The following is a 12468-nucleotide window of genomic DNA, read 5'->3' as shown; positions in this document are numbered from 1 at the left end:
TTAAAAAAAGAATTTGAAGGATTTTTGAAACAATAATGACAACAACAACAAAAAGAGAGTCCAGCATTCATGTAAATCGGGGACTCAGGGCCACCACAGAACACTTCAGTGAGAGTGACACAGCACCTACCAAACAGCTTGGCAAAGGTCTAGACTGTGCTTGGATGACTCATCCTGGTTCACCAGCATGAAGACCAAAAGCACGTAGAATGGCATGTCACCACCGTAACTGGAGCAGAGAGATCTCGCATCTATTTTAGGAATCTGGAGTTTTGGCATGAACAGGGATTTGAGAGTTTCAAAAACATGCCCTGCCTTTTCTTCTTGGTAGATTCATTGCTAAGATCTAGAGCAGCTATATCCAAACCTTTTTTGGGGGGAAATACGTTTGTTCATACTTATGAAAAAAATGAGTATTTATTTATAAATTGGATACATGTACAGTTCTCTTGATATATTATATCCATTATAAAACCTATGCAATAGAAATTTTTTGAGGAGGTGATGCAAGTAAAATCCCAATAGAAGTCTGAATACTTATTTCCTCCACTCCAGTGGGCCATTGTATAAATCCAGGGTCTGGAAGCCATGGCTCTAGGGCCTCCAATTCTCCATCAGCCAAACCAAGAGAAAAGCTGCACCACTCTGCAGATGGCATTGGACGTGCACCCCAGTGGACACGCCCAACATCCAGCCTTGTGCCAACTGACCAGAGCCTCTTTTCTGAACCCTGCCCATACTGCCTGAGACACCTCCCTAAAAGAGTGGAACTAGCCTACACTGCCCAACACTTTCTTTCACATAATTGGCACAGGGTCTTAACCAAAGAGGTGGGAGGATGGGAGATTCTGTGAGCTCCTGCCTCATTGTAAGCCTGGGTATCACAAAGAACATTTACTTAACACTCACTACCAACCCACTAACAGAAACAGTAGAAAATAGAACCCCATGCTGACTGTGGAATCCAGAAAATGATAGCCTCTGCTTTCTAATGACAATGGTTTAGCAATATCTTCACTTTTCCTCTCCTGCGGTTTCTTAGGGATGTGGTGGGAATGTATTCTTGTCCAAGGGCCAAAGCAGAATGTCTTCCCTGTCACAGACCACACTCCGGCTGTCACAGCTGCTCATGCTGACGCTCTCGCCTGGCTCACATCCTAACCCTCAAGGACCGTGACCAGATTACTTCATGGGACATTTGACTGACATATATATATATTTTTTTACCCCAGCTGAATCCTTTAAAGCAATTGATTATTAATACTCAGGTGTGGCAGCCAGGTGCCAACCTGAGCAGGAGCAGTGATCTGGGAAGCTCAGAACTGAACTGTTCTCACTAATAAGACAAAGATTCTCAACACAGACTATGAGTAATTAGAACTAGGCCCGGAGTGAGCCATTCCTTATTTAACAAATTCAGCTTTAAAATCAGAACATGATTCCCAGAGGGGAGAGAGCCTTCCTGCATGAAGGCTGTTTGCCCTGCAACCCGGGTCTACGAGGAATTCTGTTTGGTGTGGCACACGCGTCCACAGCCTCCCCACCGCTGGTGCCCAGGGAAGGTGACGGTCCTGGGGGGCTGGACGTCTCTGAGGAGTCACAGGGCCCTGGCAGGCTGTGACTGAAGGCCAGACGCTCAAACCTTGCCCCGAACATGCAGCAGCTCTTTTCACTGAATCACAGAGGTTCCCCACGTTTATACAGGATAAGATGTCTCTTTTGATAATTCATTTGTTATCACTGAAAACTAAATGTAGTTCCGTAGTTAATGGTTCTGTTTTCGCGAGAAGAAGTGGAACTGTTTTAGATGTATTTGATGTCCTCTAAGATACCTGGGCCAGGAATTTGACAAACAGGACCAGATCCCAACCCCAGTACTCACCCAGCTCCGTGACTCTGGGCAAACGGTCTCCCCTCTCTGAGCTTTCTCATTTGTAGAATCCCGAGGGGGTGTGCTACATCACGGATCAGCAAACGTTCTCTCTAAAGGCCCAGATAGTACATTTGAGGCTTTGTGGGCCAAGAGGTAAAATCAAGGATACTATGTAGGTACTTATATAATCATTTAAAATGTAACCATTAGCTCTTGGGCCAGAAAAAAAAAAGAGGCAGCATTGGCCAGTTTGCCAACCCTTGTGCTAGAACATCCTTAACATTCCCTCTAACCCCCAAAAGCTATGAAAAATATTCCTGTCCCCAGGTTCGCATACTTATTGTGAAAGACCTCAAAGCATAGTCCTGGAATTTGACCTTGACGTTAAGCAAAAGAACTGAAGAATTTAGAGCTAGAAAGCATTTGAGTGGTGCTCAAGTCCTATCTTCTTGTCTCAGAGACGAGGAATACGAGGCTCCCAAAGGTGGATGAGCTGAGACCAGAGTTTGTGCTTCCCCACTGGTGCAAGGCATTAATGCAGAAACAGAGCAGCTACCCAAAGCACTGCTATGTTTATGCTGAGGAATACGATATTTCTTAAAATGAACAATTTATGGCATTTAGCCAACTACAGAACTGAAATGATGCACATGTTGGCATCGTATGATGTAAAATACAAAATCCTTGTAAGATAAAAACACTTAAATTGCATCAGGAACAAAGCATTTAGCTTCCTTCCAGCAGTGTAAATGCTTCAACTTACAAAGCTCTCTTTCAAGTACGTTAAGTCATCAGTAAATACCAGAAACCAAAGTTCCAAAGATGACACCAACTCCAAAGAAAAGCACCAAAGGGGAAGGTGAAAGCTTTGAAGAGCTTGCAAACATGAATTTGCAGAGCTCACTCAGGAGGCCTTTATCTCTTTCCCTAAGTTGCTCTTGGCATCTCCTACCCTAGAGGAGCTGCCGACCCAAACTTCCCGAATTCAATAAAAGTGATAAAGAATTCTGAATTTTGTCTCTGCTAATCCGATACTGCAGTTATAAATAAAACCAGAAGCTGGCCTCTGCTTTGCGGAGGCTCCTCGCTCCTGTGGAAGCAGCTTCGGCTGCTGTATGCCTGTCAGCAGTGGGAGACTGAGGGTGCCATTAAATGGAAACGTTTGGGAGAGCCCAAACCCGAGCAATGCCAAAAAGATGCTTAAAACAGCACTTTGTGTGAGTTCTTTCTAATTCAGGATATTAACCCATGTGTCCACATTCGCATTAAATATGCTCCCAATTCATGGTTTGACCTACAGTTCAATTTATCATATGTTTTCATGCACTCACATTTTCAACATTAAGCAAACAAAGCAGGAATTTAAAAAATTTTACACTCAGGATGACGGAAATGGCCTTAAAGCACATAGGGACAAAAATTATTAACACATTTACATCGACTGGCTCCAGCAGGTAGGACAATCTGGAAGGTGGTCTTTTTCTCCTTGTTTATGCTATTTTATTCTTTCTAGATTTTCTAGAAGATGATAAATTAGTTTTACAATGAGAAAATACAAACAAATAGCCACCCCAAACCCAATGGCAGGGACAAGAGTAATCAGAGCTGGTGCTAACGGTCTGCTGTCACCAGGTAGCAGTAACCACAGGGGAAAGGTGGTCCCACAGGATTTAGAAACAGCTCCTACTGTTTGATGAAACATAACATAAAAGAAATTTCAAAAAGACCAGTGTGTCACTCCCAACACATATCCTGACATACCCTAAGCCAAAAGGAAGAAATTACTTGGCACATGGGGGAAAATGGCATGGAAGAGAGACTCTGACACCCTGAGAAGAGGGTAAATCTGTTTGAGCCCTGGCCATGGAACTCTATAAAGGAAGAAAAGAGGGAGAAAAATTTTCATATCAGATAACCAGGGAGGAGACCAGACTCACTGGAGTCAGTGTAACCATGGCAGCCGTGGGCTGTTAGAGATTCCAACAGTGACGGGATCGGAACAACTGTGTAGGGTATGAAAGGCTCTGCCTGGTATGGTACAGAAAAACCTGCACATGGAGACCACAGTTGGCCCCGCGGGTCACCTGTTAAGTGTTAGGGTGGAGCAGGGTGGGGTCACAAGTATGGCCTGCTTGATGGGTGAGAACTATACGCTTTTTATATGCTCAAAATGCCTTCTCAGGTTCACATACAGACTTTCTAGAATTTCAATGACACCAACTTAAGTCACCTATGGTTAGAGCCAGACACTGTAAATGACCCTTAAAACACCCCCACTGCCCCCTACCCACCCCACACAGAGCCACATCCATGACACACACATGCACTCGCATACACATGCACGCACACAAACACACATACACACTTACAGGGACAGTGCGAAAGTGTGGCTCGGGAGAGTTAGTTTTACTGCCCTACTTAATTCCCATCTATTCATCGATATAGACATTTTCTCAATCGTATGCAAATGCAGCTTTAAGCCACCCTTAAACCAATCACATTGCCATCCCCAAGACATTCTTTTATGGAAATTTTGGTGTCTCCATTGTGCTTTTGTTTTGCCAGCAGGAGGGTGTCAAACATTTTCAACTCTTATTTAGTTGTGTCTACCAAGGAGAAGAAAGCATGGTTTCCTGCCTGTTTAATCATGCCAGCTCATACCATCACTCTGGTGGACAAGAGTGACCTTCACTGGGCATTGGTAATTGCCAGCTACCAAGTCTCACGTGATTCATTCCATTCCCCTTCTCTACCATAATCTTTTTTCCTTAACGAAAAATACACTATACTAATAAAACATGCAAGCATTTTGCTGTATACACTGTGGGAACCCTACTCCATTTTGCATGTGAATTTATTCAGATTAATCACTCCTGAAAATGTCATTTTCACCCAGAACAATTCCCACTCTCAATTTTTTCTTCTTCGGAAATTTTCATTAACTCTAAGTGGTACTTTTCAAATGGTTTGCTATTCTCATCTAAAGCTTTCCACAGCACTAACCTACTCAGATCCTGTAGCTGAGCAACTTTGGGGTAACATTGAAAACTTTCTCATTGTTTAGTGGTGCCTAGGAACTGATTTTGTTTTTTCTCTACAGACACAGCCAACCTCAGAGATAATCCTTCAGCTGTCGTTTGGGTGAACGGGGTTACGCGTTCTCTCCCAGAATGCCCCTGAGTTCATCTGGGCAATCATGCTCTCCCCAGCTGTCTTTGAGGATCTTGAAGTTCCAGGAAGAATAGAAAGAGATTGTCAGACAAATGGGTGGTCGGGGCCACTGAGAGTCATGACGGCAGCAGAGATGTCACCACCATGGCACCCATGCGAGACAAGGCACCAGGTCCTTCCCATGACCTCCAGGAGATGGTGCCTCCAAGGGTCAGGGTTAAGGTCCTTCTTTATTCTCCCAATCTGATTTTTTAATAATTCCTAATCAGACAACTCTTTTAACAGGGCTCAGACTGCCAACCTTCACCTGTTATGGATCCAATTTCAAAATGTGTGATTTGAATCCCCCAAACAAGAATCGGAGCCACTGCATAGAGAGGAGGAATAATGACATCAAAGGTAAGCAGAGATGTCTGAGTCTCCTCCACTCTGTGTCTGAAGCTCAGTGAAGTACCTAACTCTTCCAAAGGCTCCATATCTAAATGAAATCATTTTTGCCATTGCCTCTCTGATGTTGACGTGTCACTTGAACCTTCCTGTGTCTCAGAACAGTCTCATTTCCAAAGAGGTTAAGGTCTTTTCCCTCTCAAGTTCTTGGAGACAAGGGCAGCACCTGGACAGGAATCCACAGGCATCTTACGTGTGTCAGCAACTCTGCTGCTTACTAGCTAGAGCCCACTGCCTCCTCCCCATCCCACCTTCTGCCTCAGCTCAACCCTGGTTTAATCTAGTCTCTGGACTATTGCAGTGGCTCTTGTGGGGTCTCTGTGCTTCCAACACAGTAATTCTCAGGCAGTTGTTTTGTTCCCAAGGGCATCTGGCAATACCTGGAGACATTTTTGGTTGTCCAGACTGGTGGGGTACTACTCGATAGAAGCCAGGGATACTGCTAAACATACTACAAAGCACAAGCCAGCCCCTGACAAAGAATTATCCAGTTCAACGGTCAATAGTGCTGAGATTGAAAAACTGCTCTAGCCATACCCATCTCTAATCTGTCCTCTACACACACACAAGAGATACAAAACACAATTCCAATCAGGTCCATGCTTGAAATCCTCCAGTGCCTCCCAACTGCCCTTGGGTTAAAATCTAAACTCTCCAGCAATTTGGGTGAGTCCCATCTCTAACTTTCTGCCTCACCTTTCATTCTTCCCCCGACACCTCTTCCCTGGAAGCCACACAAGCATCCAATGCAAGTTGACTAGACCACCCACAACTCCCTCTGCCTGTCAGTCTCATCCATTCATTCCTGTGCCCCCAACTTTACGCCATATACTCTGATAAGATTGAAAGGGAACAAGAGGCTCTCCAGGCAGCTTGAGGCACTAATATCTTGTGAGGCACACAGAAAAGTGAGCATGCAACCCAATCAGCAGAGGTAGAACCTACTCTTCACCTCTGTGATCCCACTGCTGTCTCCCCAACAGGCTGTGAGTCTCCAGGGAAAAGAGAGTATCTTCATCTTCATGGGGCCACAGCAACTTTCACAGCTAAGTATGGTCTACTTAGTTGTATACCATGTCTTTGCCAGAGCTGTTGTATTAAGGAAGGAGTGAAATTCTAATTTCTTCAATTTGGCTCTTTCTCAGACATAAAAAGTTGCAATATCAAAATACAAGGGTGAAACTAAATTCATCACACTGCATCTGCCCATCCACAAAAGTGGAGACATCTTTGTTGAAAGCTGTATTCTCTGCCTCTCTTCTCTTCATATATCAGAGACATATAGCTCTATTAAATAAACTATTTATCCCTATAGAATGTTTAAATCCCATTACCTGATACTCAAAGACAAGACACATGAAGCAGAATTTGACTCTAAACTAGTAACTGAGATATAAGGGTATCAAGAACGTAGCTATGTTGACTGTGGGAATCATAACTTTGAATTTCATGGTACCTAAGAAGATTTTGCTCTCTTCTCTAGACTGGGAAGTTCTTTCTATATACTGGGCATTTAACAATACTGTTGTTTCTACTTCTCTTCCTTTTAAATTGATACTATATCCTGCAAGTTGCTATGATTTGCCTGAGTTTCAAAACCCACAAAGATGTTCGATAAGGGGACAGTTCTCCTAGAAAAGAGAATTTTATTAGATAGTTATAGAGCTATTTCGGACATTTAGGCAGAGAAACCTATCAGTTTGACTTTACAGCTGGTGAAAGAATTAAAGATTCATATTTTAAATAACTGGAAAAATTGAAAATGTAGCTCATGGATTCCTATCATATATTATGGAAATTTTAATTTTTATTGCAGTTAATTATAATGCATAAGTCTCTTGTCCACACAGTGGTCATGTTAATGACAAGGTTAGTATTTAGAAATGGAACCTCATTATAGAAAATGGAGCAAAACAGAAGTTTCTATTAATTGAATGGAATGAAGGGTCCGGGGAACGCTTGTCCAGGGAAAGCTTGCCCAGGCTCCCCTTCACATCTAGGGTGCTCACAAGGCATCAGTGGCCTGGCTTCCATATTCCCCATGGTAACTGGTCTTCCGAGCTTTATTCCCATCTAGGCTTCCATCTCTGCAGACAAGGCAAAGTCACAATCCTAAGCTTGGGTTATCTATTTTCCCCTCCTCTTCTCCATTAGCCATATCCTCCTTCATTCAAACTTGGGTTAATCCTGACCTCCAGAAAAAATGATTTCCACTCAAACCAACTTCCAGACATATGGGAGGAAGCCCAGAAAATCACTAGTGATCAGAAACAAAAGCTGCTTTCATTGCACTTTGAGGAACATACAAAAACAGAGAAGGTGCTGAAAAATGTAGACAAGCAACATGGACCCGGGGACCCCTGGGCTAAGAAATTTAATTTAGCATGGAGCTTACGGAGTTGGTTGTCGAGACAGAGCATAAAGGAGATTATAACAAGATTGTTCTGGTTATCGTCATCCTGTGGCTGAGCTGGGGATCAAGGTGTCTCCTGAGACCCCATCCTTTGTATCTTGCACATTTTCCTTCCACCCATGAAATTTATGGCATCCCGTTGCCCAGTCCTCCTTCCAACCATTAAAGTTTCTTTTCAGGGAAACATTTACTAAAACCCCTTATGCTTCAGTGTGAATCAGCTGCTGCGACCTCTCCCAAGGATATCTGCATCCTAAGCCATATTCTTATCATGGGCTGAAGCGTTTTCCCCTATGGAAGGGATTCTTGACTTAAAGCTGCAGGTACAGGTGATCTCTCAGGGACACAGTGACCCGCATTCTTGAAACTGCCCAGTATCCAGATTTTAAATGATGAAACCAAAATCACATAAATTTAAGGAAAGCATGTTATGTTTGGGTTCAAGGTTCCAATCATTTTATTTTATGTGAATTTTAAAAAATTTACTTTGAAATAAATGAGAGTGATATTTGCCTCACCAGGTGTAAGCAGTGCGGTAAGCAGTGTGGTAATATTCTTCCCTGAAGTAAAGCCCTTAAAAGCCAAAAAAGAAGCACACATATCATAGCCTTTACAAATATAACAACTTTGGGGCTGAAATGGACCGTATATATTTTAGCTTGTATCAAAACTGTCAGACGAGGCCCTGTGGAAAAGGGAATTCTTATTAAGGGACATAGAAATAGTGAGGCAGAAAGGGGATGACCAGTGTAGAGATATTTGTGGAGAATTCGTTACAACCACTAATTTAATTGTGATTACAGTCAACAACAGCACCATCTGATAGAATTTTCTGTAATGATGGGAATGCTCTTGGTCTGAGCCGTCCAACACGGTAGCCAATAGCCACACGTGGCTGCTGCGCATTGGAAGTCTAGCTAATGTGGCTGAGGAGCTGAATTTTTAATTTTAATTCACTTAAAGTTAATTTTAAATAGCTACACATGGCTAATGGCTACCATATTGGATAGTATGGGTCTAACACCACTACTGCTTTAACTTGTAATTTTAGGAACGCCTGGTACCAGTGAACTCTCTCCAGGAGAAACTGATAGAACTCTCAATATAATGCAGTCTTCCAGCTGTGAAGAGTTTATTTACTAAAAGCACAGTTTATGACTCACTCTGACCCCTACCCCAACCCATTACCCAAGGTACCCAGGGTTGGTGCCTCCCTCATTCCCCCCGGGTAAGCCTGCAACGCCAGGCTCTGGAAGGAAGCGTACTCACCCTCACCCAGTGGAAGTTCCTCTTCCTGCTCGCTGGGGGACGGTCGCAGGGGCTGCAGGGGCTCCATGTTGATGATGAGTTGTTTGTTCAAGGAGTGGGAGCTGCGGCTCTGAGTGATGCTGGTTCTGAAAACAGACACAAGCCAGGAGGAACTGGTTTCCACTGGGAACACCGGCCCCTCCATCTCAGTTGGCTACCCGGGCTGGGAACTGCCCCTAGACTCACACAGGGCATTAGGCCAGTGGTAGAGATGACATAGCACTTAAGACACACAGCCCTTGTTATCCTTAAGGTCTTGATACGTGGTATAATGTCCATGTGTTCTAATGCAACACAGTGAAAGAAAACGTATTTCCCCACATGTCATCAGACTTGGACATGCTATGTGACAAGACAAGGCATTGAAAAAAGACAATGGGCAACAAAAGTACACAAGAAGCAGATATCACTGAACTACACATGCAGAAAAGTGAATGAAGGGTATGGCTCAAAGTAATTTAACAACCACCAAACAAACACAAAAACAAAAAAACTCTGCCAGGCAGATGGCACAGGCTCTCTATAGCCATGAGCTGGATGTCCAACATTTAATATCGATGCTTAATATTCCCATTCAAATTCACACCCCACTCATGAACCAACCACAGAACCCAGCTCCACTTTCTCCTTTTGAAAGGAGCACATGTATGTCAGTAGCTCAATGGGCAGCAGATGGCAAGGAAAGGTGTCTCGTCAAGGCTACTGGCTGATAGCCAGGAAGCCCATTTACACTGTCTGCCCTGACAGACAGGGACATGGGGTACCTCTGGTGGGTGTTTCAGCACCCTTCCCATCCCCATGTCTCCGGTCAAAACCCAAACCAACCCATCCTTCAAAGATGATGTCAAATGTCTCCTTCTTCTTGAAGCCCTCCTGGATTGCCTTCACAACGAACTCCCTCTCCCCCTTCCTTCTCACACTACTGTCCCTTCTTTCACAACTTGTCACATTTGTCACCTTTGTCGCCCTGTAATTATTGGGGTGCTAATCAGCCCCACCTTGATAAAGCAACTTAAGGGCAGAGACTGACCTATCCATTCTCATGTGCCTTATAGCACCTCCCTTGGCATCTTGTTAAGGGGTGTTCAGTTTGAAACTGAAGTAAACTTGGCATTAAGTTGCCATTTCAGACTGTCACAGGTGGTCTCCAGGCCAGCTGATGGGACTGCCTTACAGCCCAGGCGTTTCTGTTGGGCATAGGAGCTGCACAGGGAAGAAGCTGTTAGCATCTAGAGTTAAAAGCCACACCCCCCGCCAAGCTGCCACTGACTGGGAAGGAAATTTATAAGGACTTGCTTAACCATGGAGTTCTTTTCTTCATTATTTCATTCTACAACCATTTATCTTGCAGCTGGTATGTATGTATTCTTCTGGGAAATCATGGTCCTCACCTTAAGTAACTTACTCTCTAGAACCATGACTTTCAAACTTTTTTGACCAAGACTCACATTAAAAACTACATTTGATATCATATCTCTGTACACACACACACACACCCGCAAGTGCACACTCTTGCTGTGTGTGAGCCACTATGTTTTACTTTCCATTCTATTTAATTTCATTTAAAGTGCTGGTCTTGACCACTATTTTCACTTCATGACTCATTAATGTGCTACAGCCACAGCTGGAAAAGCACACATCTCATGGAAGAGACTGACTGACGGCCGAGGCCCCAGGGGAGCACCGGAAAGGGGCACGTGATCCTGCCGTGAGTGAGGGGAGAGCCAGGAAAGACCTCCCAGGGAAGGGGTGATGTCAGCGGTAAGTCCTGGCAGGGGTGGTGGGTTTACAGGGAAAGAAGTGGAGGTGGGGATTCCTTGCAGGGGGAAGAAAGGAAGGAAGGAAATAACAAGGGGAGATTAAAATTCACCATGAGCAATGGTGACTTCTTTTATTGTGAAGGCTTCTCATTTTTTTGAGCTTTTCATGGGATTTCCATTAGCCCTGTGGCCTTCATGACTGTGATCCTAGCTCTGCAAAGCACATGTTGCCATGTTTGTGTGGACTATGTAGTTTTCTGACCTCTGAAAAGCTCATTTTCCATTCTTGCACAAACCAGCTCTGAATCACCCATCTCTGACCATCCATGCCAGCTGAACTGGTAGCAGTTCCCTTCCCCCAGAAATTACTGTGTATATCACAACAGGGAGGGACCCTCAGCGAGCCTTTATGGAGGCTCTTTTGCTCGCTGTCAGGTGAGGGTCCGTGCCGTGTTCCCCCCGCTCTCGGAGCGCACGCAGCAGCCGACTCGGCCAAAATGCCTGACCTGCTTTGTGGCCCACTCACGTGCACTCCTGGCGTAGAACAGCTTCTGAGTGAGACTGCCGTTAAGGATTCTACTGAGTAGAAAGGTTTCCTTCGGCAACTGCAGGCATATTCTAAGAGTGGCTTCAAGAAATGGTGGCATAAAATCGAGCAACAAATAACGAGGCTAGTGGAGTTATGCAACCGCTCCTTGGAATGAAAGGAAGCGCTGCTGGCCTGTGAGTAAAAACTCCATCTGAAGAGACTTCAGCGTGAACATGTCTGTCAGATTCTAGCTTCCCATTTTTGGATGAGAGATAATAATAATAATATCACCACCTCACATTTTTATGGTACTTTATAATTTTAATACCCTTTATGTTAATGCCCATAACAAAACCTAGAAGTCGGGGAAAGATATAAGAATCTCATTTTATAGATGAACAAACTGATGATCCGAGAAGTTAAGTGACTTATGCACGACATAGCAACACAGCCAAGATCAGACCCATTCAGGACTCCGAGATGGGTGCTCATTTCAGGTACAAGTGCTGTTTCTGGGTATCCCTTGGTGGTGGCTCTATGCCCAGGAGGCTTAAAGAGCCGACCCTGAACTCTCAGAGCTACAGCCCTCCGCCTCACTGGGCCTTGGAATGGGCAGGTGATTCTCACCAAGTAGCCAGCCGATAGGGTTTCACTTGGGGATCCTGTCATCTGCAAAGTTCAGTGAGCTAACATGAGAGTGGGCTTCTTCTCTTTTTGAAAAAAAGAAAAACCCCAAGACAGTGTTCTTAGTCTTTGTGTGTGTTTCTCTGTGTCACACACATCTCAGCAGGAGTAGGAGTCCAGGAACTGGCTATTCTTTGATGAGGAGAATCTCAAGTGAGAGGAAAGATGACTGAAGCCTTACCATCACCATTCTAGACTAGCAGGCCTCTCTGAGCACTGCCAGATAAAGAGAGCTCATTACTATAGTCTCACTTTTGACAGCCACATCAAGGAAGTCAAAACA

General features: G+C 44.2%; 1 protein-coding gene and 1 long non-coding RNA gene across 5 annotated transcripts in view; one reads left to right on the top strand and one right to left on the bottom strand.

Moving 5' to 3' along the window:
• FRMD3 (FERM domain containing 3) overlaps window positions 1-12468 on the bottom strand; it is a 380805-nt gene that overhangs the window by 43676 nt on the left and 324661 nt on the right. For all 4 annotated transcript variants that reach the window (XM_082401188.1, XM_082401187.1, XM_082401186.1 and 1 more), the window contains one exon: window positions 9174-9298. In XM_082401188.1, coding sequence (XP_082257314.1) covers window positions 9174-9298 — 125 coding nt within the window. The remainder of the gene's footprint in view (window positions 1-9173; window positions 9299-12468) is intronic.
• The window catches only part of LOC309633029, a 329590-nt gene that overhangs the window by 209470 nt on the left and 107652 nt on the right, over window positions 1-12468 (top strand). The gene's annotated exons all lie outside the window — the stretch shown is intronic.

The sequence above is a fragment of the Balaenoptera borealis genome (genome assembly GCF_965194805.1).
Source record: "Balaenoptera borealis genome assembly, chromosome: 8".
Lineage (NCBI taxonomy): Eukaryota > Metazoa > Chordata > Mammalia > Artiodactyla > Balaenopteridae > Balaenoptera > Balaenoptera borealis.
This window is presented reverse-complemented; position numbering and strand designations above follow the sequence as displayed.